Source organism: Meles meles, chromosome 20 (genome assembly GCF_922984935.1).
Source record: "Meles meles chromosome 20, mMelMel3.1 paternal haplotype, whole genome shotgun sequence".
In the NCBI taxonomy this organism is placed as follows: domain Eukaryota; kingdom Metazoa; phylum Chordata; class Mammalia; order Carnivora; family Mustelidae; genus Meles; species Meles meles.
The window spans coordinates 43,520,222-43,535,892 of NC_060085.1; the positions used below are offsets into that span (position 1 = coordinate 43,520,222).

Genomic DNA, 15,671 nt, shown 5'->3' on the forward strand with positions numbered 1-15,671 from the left:
CTCCCACCATATTTATTGCATTATCACCCACTGAGCTGACCAAAGACAACTGATGACAGCACTAGTGTGTTTTGCTTGATGTTGATGCAGAACTGGCTTTCTCGAATACCAGGAGTGCTTGTTATCCTTGGCCCGTATGCAGCAACGCTCTCTAGTTGCCATACCTCTCCTGAAGGGCAATGTGGAGCCATGCTTATTAGCTCTGTGTCATCTCAAATCTGATGCTATAGTTTCATTTCTTCTTTTTGTAATGCTGTTGAATCAGGGTTTACCATGGGCAGATGACATAAGGTGTTTAAAGATAACGATGGGGTGAGCTCTGAAAGTCGTAGATCTGGGTGTCCGTGTGGGCATGCAGAATCAGGTCAGAGGTTCAGTCCTTAAAGAACTTCAAAGAACAACTCATCCTGGCCATTTTCAAGAGATAAACTGCCCTGCAGGTTTGTAACTGCCCTTGCTATACAAATGATCACTAATTTAGTGGCTTGAGACAGTGTATATGTATTATTTTACAATCTATAGGTTAGAAGTCTAGCCAAACCTTCCTGGGCTGAACTCAGGGTTTCAGCCATGCTGTGTTCCCTTCTGAAGGGACTAGGAGAGAACCCCTTTCCTTGCCTTTTCATGTTCCTAGAGACAGACCACATTCCTTGGCACATGACTCTCCATCTCCAAAGTCAGTATCATTGCATATCTGACCATCCTATCCTAGCCCCGTCTCCCTTTCTCTGGCCACAGCCAAGGAAGCTTCTCTGATTTTAAGGAGCCGTGTAATTACACTGGGCCCACTTAGATAATCCAGGATAATCCCTCCGTTGCAAGGTCCTTAATCATCTCTGCGAAGTCCCTTTGGCCACAGAAGGTATAATATTTTGTAGTGGTAGAAATTAGAACATGGGTATCTGTTGGGGGCTCTTACTCTGCCTACCACAAAGACTTTCTAGGAATAAAATGCCACCCAACATAAATGGTTTTCCATAATTTCAGGAAATATTTTCCAGCTGCCTCCTCTGTGCCTGAAAAGCAGGCACTGGGGACACTGTATACAATGCACAGACAAGGTCCTGTCTATGTGGAGTTCACAGTCAAGTGTAAAATTTTCTTCATTTTTGACTACCAAATGTATAAAAAAAACTTCTATTTTAATATGCAATACTCTATGTTTTCTATAAACCAAAACTTAGTATAGTCATTATTTTGTATAATAGAGACACAATAAAGGCTCCTGGGTGGCTCAGTCAGTTAAGTGTCTGCCTTCGGCTCAGGTCATGGTCCTGGAGAGCTGGGATGGAGCCCAACATTGGGCTCCCTGCTCAGTGGGGAGTCTGCTTCTCCCTCTGCCCTTTCCCCCCTACTCATGCTCTCTCTTTCAGATAAATAAATAAAATCTTTTTTTAAAAAATAGACACACACACACACACACACAATAGAGACACAATAAGAAAAAAAATTAGGTTTCTTGGTAATCTTGTAATGTCATTTTTTTTCAGGTTTTTAAAAAATTTTTATTTATATTTAGAAAGAGAGAAAGTGAGAGCAGGAAGGGGCAGAGGGAGAGAGAGAGAATCTAAGCAGGCTCCACGCTAAGCCCAGAGCCCAGCGTGGTGATTGATCTCACGACCCTGAGATCATGACCCTAACCAAAATCAAAAGTTGGACGCTCAATTGACTGGGTCACCCAGATACCCCTTGTAATGTTACTTAAATTAAAAATTTTAACATCTGTGCCCTTCAGTCGACATTCCTAGCTAATATTTCCTTTACACTGCTTGTTTGTAGTGTCATAGCAAGGCCATGGGATTTGGCATGTGTCATTCATTTCTCCAAAATCCAGTCCCTCCTTCTATAATGGCCGTGTTAGTGCTAATCTAGCAGGTTCTGAGCCGTGTTCCTGAGACGGCTGATTTCCAACAGAGTTCTTTGACCCTTAATAAATAAATGTACTCGAAATATTAGATTATCTAATTCCCCAAAGATATTTCCAGAATTATACCTGGGTCGGGATTTATTGGTTGGATTTATTGCCACAATGTAGAAAATCTAGCCCCTGATCTCAAGAAGTATTTACCCTTACTGTGAGAAAACAAAATACATGAGCTGTGTATCCAAGTGGTTCAATGGCAAAGCAAGACAAGTGAAACGAATGATATAGATCAGAAAATGGCATGGGGAAGGACAGTCATATAGAGGAACAGAAGTGTCAAACGGGGAACAAAGGAACCAGTGTCAGTGGACTAGGGGGCTCGCTCCATGCTGATCATGTGATCGCTCCATGCTGATCATGTGACTTCTGTTGGCAGTATCCGGACCTAAATTTATAAGAGTAAGTGAGGTTTAGTTATAGTGGGACTTGAGTGCTGAACAGAAAATCTGTAATTTTATTTATGGGTTTGGATAGGGAGAGGCAATGAGCTAGAGATCAACAAATATTTTAGCAATAAATATTATCTGAAGGAAGATTGAAATTGGAGAAGGGTCTGGAAAGAAAAGCCCATGGTTGATGCAAAGAAATTCTACAAATTGGCTTCAGTGAACTATTATTCACCCTAAACTGGTCTTAAAATATAAATACTGTGTGACACATTTAATAAATGGCATATAAATATTTTATGTCCTATTTTTTATCAAACTGACATTCTTTAATCTCTTGCAGAAAATCCATTTGCTGGTGATGTTGTCTCCCCCAGGGAAATCAGTTTTACCAACCTGCAACCGAATCACACTGCTGTTTACCAGTGTGAAGCCTCAAATGTCCATGGCACTATCCTTGCCAATGCCAATATCGACGTTGTAGGTAAGTAGACTGTTTACCTGCTGTTTTCTAAGGGAAGACGTTCAAGGTCATGCACACCAGTAGGCTGAATTCCAGATACATAAAACTTGGGAGGAATATCATTAAAGTACCTTTCACCTTACATTTGGGCATCAGCCCCCATACTAAAATTATACTTTCTTTTTTCTTTATATTTTTGAGAGAGAGAGTGTGTGTTTGTGTGAGCTCGTGCGAGCACATGAGTGGGGTGAGGGGACAGAGGGACAGAGAGAATCTTAAGCAGACTACCCACTTGGCACAGAGCCTGATGAGGGACTCGATCTCATGACCCTGAGATCGTGACTTGAGCCAAAATCAAGAGTCAGACTCTTAACCGACTGAGCCATCCAGGTGCCTCTAAAATTATACTTTCAAAAATGGACAGAATTTGGATATTTTTCCAATTCAGGAATATATACTGCAGTATTCAGCTGTCTCCCCTTTCTGTTAATATGACTAGGATACAGAAAAACCTAAGGTGTGCACAATATTCCTTACATGACCGTTGACAACCGTGTTTATGTCATTTTCAAATAGATGTCCTTCCACTGATACAAACCGAAGATGGAGAGAACTATGCGACGGTGGTTGGGTACAGCGCTTTCCTACACTGCGAGTTCTTTGCTTCACCTGAGGCAACGGTGTCCTGGTAAGCTGGTACAAGGTTTTCTTGAGAGAATGTCAGTGGTGGATTTCACCTTGTGTCTTCATCCATCATTTGACAGGCTGCTGTTACATGTGGCCAGTGCCTCTAAGAAATAAGGGAGCAAACTTAATTACCTGCCTCTCCCGAAACTCTTGACTAGATGTGTAGGATTTTTCTCTCCTGGGGAGATTAGGGAGAGCCATTTCTGCTTACAAAGGAAAGCAAAGAATTGAAGTGATTACCAAGACGATTTTACAGATGGATTTGGTTTTTCATTATGGGTATATCGAAAGTCATCTATCACAGCTGACCCTTGGACATTGGGGAGGTTGGGGCTGATCCCCCTTGCAACTGAAAACTTTTGTCTCCCCCAAAACTTAACTACTAATAGCCAAAAGTTGACCAGAAGCCTCACCCAGAATATAATTGATCAACACACATTTCATATGTTATATGTATCACATACTATATTGTTATAATAATAGCTCTTTTTCTTAAATGTTTTTCTATATTTCTAGGCCTACACAGTTTGTGAGTTCTTTCAGGTGGTTGTGTATTTCCAAAAATTTCTCCAATATATTTAATTAAAAATAATTCATATATAGGTAGACCCACACCGTTCACACCTGTGCTGTTCAGACTTAACCATACTTTTTTGTTGTCGTTTTCGGTCTTTTCCAAATAATTACCTAAGCATGCATTTGACTCCAAACACATATGCTTAAAACTTTTCCAGCATGGGGGCGCCTGGGTGGCTCAGTGGATTAAGCCGCTGCCTTCAGCTCGGGTCATGGTCTCAGGGTCCTGGGATCGAGCCCCGCATCAGGCTCTCTGCTCCGCGGGGAGCCTGCTTCCTCCTCTCTCTCTCTGCCTGCCTCTCTGCCTACTTGTGATCTCTCTCTCTGTCAAATAAATAAATAAAATCTTTAAAAAAAAAAAAAAAAACTTTTCCAGCATGTTTCTTGAATTTAATTTCCCATATCGATTGGTATAATAAGTCCAGATACCTCTTGTGGGTCTGCCATATTTCTTACTTCACCAGAGAAGCTTGGAGGAACTGTTCCTAAATAAGCCTGCCATGGCCCTGCAGGGCTGAGATTAGAGTGAGGAGGGAGAGGCAGGGTGATGCAAGTACAGGTCAGATCCTGACTTTATTTAAAGATTGGATATTTTGCTCATCGTGGATTTTTTTTAATGCTTTTATTTTTTAAAATACTCCATTAAAATATTATTTATCTTGGGACACATGGGTGGCTCAGTTGGTTAAGTGACTGCCTTCGGCTCAGGTCATGGTCCCAGGGTCCTGGGATTGAGTCTACATCGGGTTCCCTGCTCAATGGAGAGCCTGCTTCTTGCTCTGCCTGCCACTTCTCCTGCTTGTGCACTCTCTCTCTGACAAATAAATAAAATCTTTAAAAAATAAATAAGTAAAAATAAAATAAAACATTATTTATCTTGAGTCCTGAGATTTTTTGGCAATCCTTACATTTTGCCACTGAGGCAAGTGCCTCACTGGCCTTATCCTAGTTCCGAGCTCTGGAAAGTCCTATGTGAATGGCAGCCAGAGTTTACCCTCTGATTTTTTTTTATTTTATTTATTTATTTTTTTTGGTTCCAGCAGAGCCTCTTATTGTGCAGTATACTGGGTAAATCAAGATTTGGCAGCAAATGCTCAGAAAATGGATGAATGTAGGAGAAAATGACTCTGGGTTGATAAGGGCCAATGCAATCCATGTCCACAGGACAGGAACTGCTTCCTGGCCTGCAATATTTCTGAATGACCAATGTCCCCCCAGGACGGCAGGAGGTTCAGAAGGTTCATTATTTCTTTCAATTACTAGCTTTCCCATTTAGTACCCTGAAGCGATCATTAATTAAAGAGTTAACCATCAATACACCCGAAAATATTTATTAAGCTGTGAGGACGGATGCAAAAATGGTCCTTATAGCTACAAGAAATACAACAGAAGCATAGAGTATGGACCTGAATTTCCTCTAGCTACAGTCTGTCTGGGCAGATCAGATATACACCTTGGCTAGGACCCATTCTGGGAAAAAGATAAACCCCAGTGGAACATTTCATAAGGTCTCCAGAGCTCCTGAAGAGAGGGTTAGCTTGAATGACATCAGCAACCCGTTTCAGAAAGAGTCTACAGTTCTGTCACGTCTCAAATGGATTTATGCCCCTTTCTGTGTTCATAGGCAGAAGGTGGAGGAGGCGAAACCTCTTGAAGGTAGACGGTACCATGTCCATGAAAATGGCACATTGCAGATCAGCAACACCACAGAAGAGGATGCTGGCTCATACTCTTGTTGGGTTGAAAATGCTAAAGGAAAAACTGCAGTCACGGCCAACTTGGATATTAGAAGTATTTTTATATTTTTTTATTTTGGTTTTACTTTGCATGAATTCTCACATGGGTTCTGCTTGTCTTCCTTTTCCCAGATGAAACTATATGATTTATTGAGTGCCTGTTAAAGGTTTTAGACTGTATTTCAAAACTCCCAGATTGTGTTTCGTCGATAAGACCATCATAAAAATGATAGGATATGCTGATGATATGTTCACGGCTTCTTACAATTTTAAGAGGGACTTGGGTATTTGGGGGATGACTGGCAACAATTTAAAATACACTATTTGAGGATGTTTCTCTGACTATTTTGTTTCAGTAACCCACTCAACATAAAGTCATCAGAAATCAACTCTTGGAGCTAAAAATCTCACAAACCCATAAAAGTTCAACTTAATAAAGACCAGGGCATGATAGGATGGAAGATTTTTTTGTCCCCTTCTTACATCATAAACGGCTTTGCGTTTTTTTCTCTCTTCAGAACAAAGTCCTGGGTTTCACTAGTATTTTGCTTTTAAAATTGCTCCAAAAATCTTTTTCAGGAAAACATAGTTGAGAGACCCTGCAGTGATTGTAGGGAGGATCTATATTCCCTGTGACAGGTCATTATCATAACCGGCTCCTGCTGCTGCTAGATGACAAGTATACTTGTTGAGTGATCGTTTTCATGGGTATCCTGAATTCTTCTCTCTCTCTTCATACACATGCCCTCCATTCCTTGTTTTTCTTCCTATATTCTTCTACAGTATTTGTTTCTTTTTGTACCCTAAGTTATCCAACATGCCAGCCCCATAAACTATATTTTTAAAGCACAAAGATACTCTCTTCAGATGTCTGCCTAACGCTCACATCTGCCCACATGTTTATATGTCATGGACAATTTTTTAAATGCCCTTGTGAAGATGATTCGTTTTTAGACTTTATAAAACCAACCCATGTAAAAGTTTAGCGACTCAGTCAGATTCAGAGTCAAAGAGCAGGAATCAAATGAACCTTAACTTTCCTATCGCCCTACACAGCGCTTGGCCCGGAGTGGACCTCAGAACTGTAACTGACAAAGAGAGGGACAGGGTCATGAATGTTTCATCTGCTCTAAACACCCACTTTATTTGTAAGGCATCTATAGGAATCATATCTGTGAACGATTAAAATACAATTTTTGCATATAAAAAAGAAATTTCTGGAGTAGGGTTGAATGAGAGGCTACATCTTACAGTGTTTGAAAGCAAGAACTTTGGTCTCCGTCAAATTTAGTTTCAGATTCTAACTTCAACCCCTTACCAGCTGGGAAACTTTGGTGTTGCTTAATTTCATTTTAGCCTTATGTTCTCTGGAAGGTGGAAATAGTAGTGTTTGTAGAGGTCCTGGTCAATAGGATAAGTGGTTTATGAAATGGTATCAGTTATTATTATTAAGTGAATTTCTGGCTTTAAATTTAGAAATAGGAGTAGATGTTTAATAAGTCACTTAAAATTCAGTTAAATAATTTCTTCAAGCTCATCCTTGGGATACTGAATAATCAGTTTTTTTTTTTCTCACTTTCAAATTTCAGTCAGTGCATGGTAGTAATATGTAGATAGTGAATATTAAGCATATTGTGGAATTGGAGGTCAGCTCAGGAGAGACTTGATCTCTGAGAGGGTTACCAAGTGGTACAGCAGGGTAAAGTATATTTCTCTTAATATAGCCTCTATGAGTAAGGATCCTATATTTTGAAGCAGTCATAATGAGGAAATGTTTTTTAATACAGCCAAATGTGATTCTTTTTAATTTCTTTGATTTGAAATTGAATTTAGTTTATTTGATATATTTGAATGTGAAGCTAGATTTTTGAGCTACATATTGTGGATACCACTGATTTACTTTTAAAATATCACTCTCTGTACCTCATTCAACAAGAATGTCAACAAATATGTGTTGAGTACTTGCTACATATAGGGTCCCTTCTGGGCTGTGTGGATACTTCATGTTACAAAACAGACACAGCCTCCTCTTCACCGGGCTTAGGTTCTAATTTCCCACCTTCATGTTGATAGATTACCTACGCATGGGCTTTACCATTTAACCTCCAGTATCTGAATTATTAATGAACACATTAATAGAAGATCAATTAATTTCCTTTTTTTCCCTTATGGTGGTGTGATCCCATGACCAGAAACAATAGAGAGAGAAATTATTTTTCAATCTCTAGAGACATTTGTTTGCTCCCACTCTTCTTACTCCTTTTGCCCAAGAAATAAGTAAGGGGAATTTCTAAGATATTAATTAGTACTTGCACCCTAATTTCTCAGAGGTCCAGGCCTGATGGAAAGAAAACAGAAATATGATGTCAGGAAATCACAGCACAGCAAAGACTGCGTGAAGACATGACTATTCCGTCGACAGTTGGGGTTGATTAAATTGCAGGCACTTGATTGCAAAATAAGCGGGGATGTATGCATCTCACTAGTCTCTTTGTTTGGTAAAAACAGATGCTACAAAACTTCAAGTTGCTCCTAAGAATCCTCGTGTCCCCAGATTGCATACACTTGAATTATATTGTGAGAGCACGTGTGACCCACATTTGAAGCCGAGTTTGAAGGTATCCTGGAGTAAGAATGGAGAAGCCTTTGAAATTAATGCCACAGAGGATGGCAGGTAGGGCAGGGGTTATGCTCTGTGGTCATATGGGCTTGGGATTAATACTGAGCACTTGGAAAAAAATAGTTGTGAAAGCGTGCACGTGGAATTAAAATTCCAAAGTGATTCCAAAAGTGATGAATACATTTCAGTCTTCACAGCAGGATTTAAAAGGTAATGCAATGCACAGTTTCACTTTTCTCCCACATGGTTAGCTGCTTCTTTTTGCTGCTGACTTTTTATAGAATGTGTATGTACCCTCCTGTTAACGCATGAAACAGAGCCCACTCGGGTGTGTGAGGGGTACCTGGAGGGGACCATGCCCATCACCTGTTTCCATCCCGAACTCAGTCTTCCTCATGAATAGGCAGAACCCGAGTCATACCTCCATTCCTTCCAGTTAGGAAGTACTGACAAACACACTTTAAAGCCTCCTAATCTCCATAGGGAGAATACAGAAAAATATATATAGAGAGAGGAGGGAATGTGAAAGGAAGTGTGAAAGGATGCTGACTAGCATTAGACAATATTAAGTACGTCAGAGAAAGAGAAAAGAATATTTACTGAATGCCCGTGTTGTCTTTTGAAAGGATACAGAGGGTAACTCTCCCGTGTTTTGTGTCGTGACCGAGTAGGGGTTAGAAATAGACCGTCCTTAGCCAGATCTCACCTGCGGTTTTATGTTGTTACTCATCATTCTGAAAAAGTAAATCTGAAGATGGGAGATGCATTCCTTTGGCGAGACTGTGGCAGGGTGGTAAATAAGAGCATGGCCTTGAGTCTAGTCGCCTGGATTTAAATCTCAGCTTGGTTACTTCTTGTGTCTCTAACTTTAGACCAGCCACATAGCTTCTTTATGCCTTAGTGTTACATTCTTTAGATACCTTCATAAGGTTATTATGAATATTAACATACCAACCACTTAGAAAACACTAAGTGCTCAGTGCGGTTTAGCTCTCATGATTTGTACTATTGTCTGCAGACATGTGACGGCTTATCTCATGTCTCCTACCTGCTTGGCCCCTCTCGTGTGTGTGTGTGTGTGTGTGTGTGTGTGTGTGTGTGTGTGTGTGTGTGTTTGCACCACCTCTGTGCAGTGGCTTTGGTCTCGGCTGGCTACTTAATTGATTCCGTCTCATCCTTCCTGTATACTTAAGAGTTTGTGGAAAGGAGCGTAGGTATTAACAACTAGTTGTCAATGAGTCAAGAGGAGATTAATTATTGACCTAAAAGACGACACATTGCAACAGTGATCTTTACCCTTAGGTGAGGTTTAGTCGATCTATCAACTACTGGGATCTCTCCATGCTCTCCCTCTTTTGTCACAACTGCCTAGTTGCCTGGGGTCTTGCGTGTGGTCTCTGGCCTACAGCCAAAAAGAGAGTCAGAGACTGGTGCCTGGTTAGTGATGTGACCTGCATATTTAGGCCCTGATCCCAGAAACTCCAAACATCCTCTGTGTGGCCCAGTTGAATAATTTTCTGTAGGATACTAGGGCTGACACACAAATGAACCTCTGGCTATCTCAGGGAACCAAGCAAGTGACACAGATATTCCGCCAGTTTCCCCTAGGGTAGGGGTGAGGAACAGGAACTTTAGCTAGACTGTCTTAGAAGAGGTCTCTGGAGTAGGGAAGGCTGGGAGTAACTCTTGCTGCTGGGATTGACTGGGAGCCCCAGCAGGCGTGGAATTATAACAGGGAGCTGAGTTCACAGGTATCTGCTGAATTTCTAGGGAATGATTAGTAAGCTCCTGTCTTTCACCTTCTGCTAGGACACCTTATTGGTAGGTAGGCTGGGGGCCAGAGGCTTTTACCTGGGAAGAGATAAAGTGAGTTTTACATCAGAAATGTCAATTATAGAAAGAAAGAAAGAAAGACAGACAGACAGACATGTCAATTATATAAGAGCGTCTCTCCCTTTCTGCAAGGACATTATTTCAACTACATAGCAAACTCTCGTTAATATATTTCGATTCAGTGGAACTTAATTTTCCTAAAAGTGCTTAAATAATTAAGTTGCCAATACGCTGGTATAGGGTAAAAGGTTATAATTTATAGTAAAGAAATTTTCACGTGCTAAACTGGATCAGAAATTGGCAAAATAGAGCAAATGATAAACAGCTAGTGGCCAATGATTTGCAAAAAAGAGGTACTAGTCTGCCCTCTACTGTTCAAATACGTCACAGTGCAGTTGTTATCAGATTTCCCAGATGGGCGTTCTGCCTGTGAAGTTGAGGGATGGAGGAAAAGGACCCTTGTCAAAAATACAGATTACCAGACTCCAGGTCAGACAGTCTGGCTCTGTAGATCTGGGGTGTGATTCAGGAATGTGCCTTTGTAAGAAGGACTCTGGTTGGTCCTATGTAGGTGATTCCCTTAGCAAATCTTAAGAATTATGCAAGGGTATCTTAACTATTATAACATAGTACAGTCTTTAGAAACACCAGGCAACACAGTTCTGTCACTAACCCATGCATCACAGCTGGTTGGACTGGTAATTAAAACAAAACAAAACCAACTGATATCTTTCATGGCTATGTAGACAGTTGTGTATTTTCAAGTAACATTTCATCTTCAGTTTCAACTCTAACACTCTCTAATAAAATTTGCATTATGTGAAGCTGTGTTTTGTTTTGTTTTTTCAACTCTTCCTTGATTTTTCCCCATGGGGAATATGTATTTTTGAATATATGTTTCTGTTGTTTTCACCCTCATCATGTACTCATTTTTTTTTTTTTTTTTTTTTTTTTACTGGCAGGATAATTATCGATGGAGCTAATCTGACGATATCTAATGTCACCTCAGAGGACCAAGGTATTTACTCCTGTTCAGCTCACACTTCTTTGGATAGTGTCACTGATGTAACTCAAGTAACTGTCCTCGGTAAGTGCACTAATGAGGAATCTCCTCATTTCTTCCCCACCACTGATTAAATTCTGTTGTCCTTAGGCCATTAAAGCCACAATTACTTGAGTCCCTGCATATATACTGTTCTTTTGAATTTTTCATTTAAATAGTCATTCCACTTTCAAATGCTTTCTCCTCTTCTGGCTTTAAAGAAATTAATTAATGCTTAATTTCTTTTCACTGCATGGGTAATGTTGCCAAAAGCTGTGGGAGGCAGGCAATATTATCAACAGAGAGAAAACTAAAGCATGCTTGAGTTGTCAGGGTGCCTGAGCTGCCCTTTCCTAGCTTACAGAGAAATAGAGCTAAGGAATGGAGATGGGGTAGGCTTGGGGGTTATTGGGCTGGGCGTCCCATGATGGTGGTGGCTCAGTGGTCCTGCTCTAAACCAGAGACACGGACTAAGTTCTCAGCATTCCAGGAAGGGAGCTGAGGAATTTCAAGAGCTCTGCAAAGAAATGACTTTGATTTTTTTTTAATGATAATGTTAATTAGAAAATAATGTGCATACTTCACTAGTGTAGTCAACACAATTAGCCCTGCAATCACCCACGTTTAAAGCTCTTAGACCAGCCTGGAGCATCTCTTAGACCACCATTAGCTCTTTTATTTTATTTTTATTTTTGGGGGGGTATTTCTTTTTAAAGATTTTATTTATTTATTTGACAGACAGGGATCTCAAGTAGGCAGAGAGGCAGGCAGAGAGAGAGGAGGAAGCAGGCTCCCTGCTGAGCGGAGAGCCCGATGTGGGGCTCAGATCCCAGGACCCTGGGATCATGACCTAGGCCAAAGGCAGAGGCTTTAACCCACTGAGCCACCCAGGCGCCCCCCCCCCACCATTAGCTCTTGAACCGTCTTCTAGACCATCTCTCCTCCAGTTTCCTTGACAGATTCGCTCTCCACAAGCTATCTGGTATGGAAATCTGACCGATGCGGACACCACCAACAAACCACTCACCCTCAAACTTACAGTTGGGTCAGCCCGTTTGGGGAGCCTGGTAATAGAGGAGGGTGGGTGTGTTTGTTCTCCATATTCCCTCCCTGCAAGCTGTGTCTGATTTCTCCTAGGGAGACTCTCTTCACAAAATCCTCTATGTTAAGATTCTATTAACTGCCCCCCCCAACCCCAGATATTCTGCCAGTGATCTTTTGAAAGAGTTAAAACAACATCAACAACAAAAACAAAAACAACTTTTGATACTATCCAAATCGTGTGAACTTTTAAATTTCTGCTGGGACCCTGACTAATACAGACATTTGACCTTTTTTTTAAATAGTTTTCTCTTAATAATTTTGTTTCCATGGGCACTCCTTAGTCTTCCTTTCAGTTTTCTGATATTCCTTACAAGTGTTTGATTTTGATTTTGTTTGACTGACCTCTTTATTAGACGTGTCGATTAATCGTTATTATCAACAGGCATTTGTGTCTTTAGCTCTCTGATTGCTGGGATCCACAGGTAGGTTGCTAACAGAGGTACAAGCTGAGAGGAAATAATTCAGTTTCTTTGGTGGTAGGATGTGAAAAATGAGTAGACGCGCTGGAGCTCTTCAAGTGAAGCAGATGGTCACCGGACTGGGTTCTACACACACACACACACACACACACACACACACACACACACACACAGTAGAGGGTATGAACTTGGTTCGATAAATTGTACCTTGAGGTGTTGGTCCATAGGAATTCAGCTGTTTCAGGGGACTACAAGCAGAAAGTTTTGACCCTCTAGGAATTATTTCACTATTAAGTCATCAGATAAAAGAGTGGAGCTCCAGGTAAACTGGAGTTTATTCCAGGCACCACAAGTGTAGGGGCTGATCTCAGGATCCATAGACTTTTTCCCTCAGTATTTTGAGCCCTGCAGCCAGCAAAGGGATTGGGCACCCTATTGCTTGGTTTATGCTGTCAAGTGGTCTTGTAAAATTTAATATTTCATTCTTGTGATTAGGCTACCACCTTCTAGAACCATTAAATTTTGATGATTTAAATAAATGGCTGCTGTGATTATATGTAATATTTACAAATGAAGTTTTTTTTAACCAATGTTTTAAGAATAAAAACTAAAAAATAGTCTATGATGCAGATTTCATTTTCTTAACTACTTCTTGGAGTTTAACTCCTAATTTTTTAGGCCAATCCCTGGTCTTAGGAAGCGTAGCTCATTAAAGGACAATAACAGATCCCTGTGTAATTTCTTTATAAACCTCTTTTCCTGAGAAAACAATTTTTGCACATATATGTTTGACCCATTTCACTTGCTTTAAGAGTATCGAGTGCTGCCCACAGTTCCATATGATTCTTGGAAGGAGCACATTGTAATGTCAGATGCCCCATGAGGTTGTATTGGTTCCTTAAAGTAACTTTAAAAATGAGTGAGCTCTGAATCAGTGCTAAAGACAAATGTAAATTCTCTGAGTGCACAGATCTGAGAACTGTTGAGGAAATAATTTCTTATTTAAGGCCCTAAAGTTTATGTGCACTCTGACCACATTTTAAAAATAAAATAGAGTCTTTTGAATTGGAAACAGTGTGTCTTTTACCCATGTAAATTTCCAGCAGTGAGCAGGTACTCAGCATGGGCAATAGATGTTGCTTCCCCCTCAGAGAATAAAGAGCCTATGAGAAGGCCCTACGAGATATTACTTAATTGTCTCCTCTGAGAAAAGATAAATGTCCCTGAATACAAAAGAGCACTGAAACCAAATTTGGGAAATAAAGACCATTAGGAATAAGTTTTGTTTGTTTCGTTTATAGTTGCTTTTATTTTATTTAATTTTTTTTAGATTTGATTTATTTATTTGACAGAGAAATAGAAGGAGAGAGAGAGAGCAGGAGCAGGGACGAGGGGCAGAGGCAGAGGGAGAAACAGGCTCCCCGCTGAGCAAGGAGCCCAGCATGAGACTCCATCCCAGGACTCTGGGATCATGACCCAAGCTGAAGGCAGAGGCTTTACCGACTGAGCCACCCAGGCGCCCTGTTGTTTTTCTTTTAATAAAAATTTCCATGGACTTTAACACTCTTAAAGCCATTACCTACATAGTATCCAAAATATATAAAGAACTTATAAAACTCAACACCCCCAAAATGAATAATCCAGTTAAAAAATGGGCAGAGGACACATGTATACATTTTTCCAAAGAAGACATATAGAAGGCCAATTGACACATGAAAGGATGCTCTTTGTCAGGGAAATGCGAATCAAAACTACAATGACATATCATCTCACACCTGTCAGGATGGCTAAAACCAACAACACAAGACACAACAGCTGTTGGCTAGGATGTGGAGAAAGGGGAACTCTCTCGATCTATTTGTGGGAATCCAAACTGATATAGCCACTGTGGAAAACAATATGGAGAGTCCTCAAAAAGCTAAAAATAGAGCTATCCTACAATCCAGCAATCACACTAGTAGGTATTTACCCAGAGAATACAAAATTACTAAAGTAAAGTGATACATGCACCCCAACGTGTGTTTATAGCAGCATTATCTACAATAGCCAAGTCATGGAAACAGCCCAAGTGTCCATCAACTGATAATGGATAAAGAGGAAGTAGTGTGTGTGTATATATATAATGGAATATTACTCAGCCATAAAAAGGAATGAAATCGTGTCATTTGCAACAACATGGGTGCGCTAGAGAGTATTATGCTGAGCACATTAAGTCAGAAAAAGACATACCATATGGTTTCATTCATATGTGGAATTTAAGAAACAAAACATGAGGAAAGGAGAAAAAAAGAGAAAGAAGGCAAACCAAGAAACCAAGAAACAGACTTTTAACTATAGAGAACAAACTGATGGTTACCAGAAGGGAGGTGGGTGGGGGTGATGGGTCAATTAGGGGAAGGGGATTAAGGAATGTATTTGTTGTGATGTATACAAATGCTGAATCACGGGGCGCCTGGGTGGCTCAGTGGGTTGGGCCGGGGCCTTCGGCTCGGGTCGTGGTCTCAGGGTCCTGGGATCGAGTCCCGCGTCTGGCTCTCTGCTCGGCGGAGAGCCTGCTTCCCTTCCTCTCTCTCTGCCTGCCTCTCTTGTGATTTCTCTCCATCAAATAAATAAATAAAATCTTTAAAAAAAAAAATGCTGAATCACTATTTTGTACACTTGAAACTAATATTACACTCTCTTTAACTGCAATTTAAATAAAAACTTTAAAAAGTCATCACTTATTCAATCTTCTAGTTTCCGACACATTTATCTGGCCAGATGTTTCCCTTCCAATGTAAACTGCCTTCCTACTCTTTCAAAACTCTAGCCAAGAGAGTATAAAAATTGCTATAATGTACTAAGAATTCATTGTTAGAAATTACAATAAAAATCCAGAGCA

The 15,671-nt window shown here is 40.4% G+C and overlaps 1 protein-coding gene across 10 annotated transcripts in view; it reads left to right on the top strand.

Annotated features, from left to right (window-relative positions):
* CHL1 (cell adhesion molecule L1 like) overlaps positions 1-15,671 on the top strand; it is a 216,662-nt gene that overhangs the window by 175,340 nt on the left and 25,651 nt on the right. For all 10 annotated transcript variants that reach the window (XM_045991777.1, XM_045991781.1, XM_045991778.1 and 7 more), the window contains 5 exons: positions 2,654-2,794; positions 3,350-3,461; positions 5,661-5,827; positions 8,281-8,446; positions 11,188-11,312. In XM_045991777.1, the coding sequence (XP_045847733.1) occupies positions 2,654-2,794; positions 3,350-3,461; positions 5,661-5,827; positions 8,281-8,446; positions 11,188-11,312 (711 nt within the window). The remainder of the gene's footprint in view (positions 1-2,653; positions 2,795-3,349; positions 3,462-5,660; positions 5,828-8,280; positions 8,447-11,187; positions 11,313-15,671) is intronic.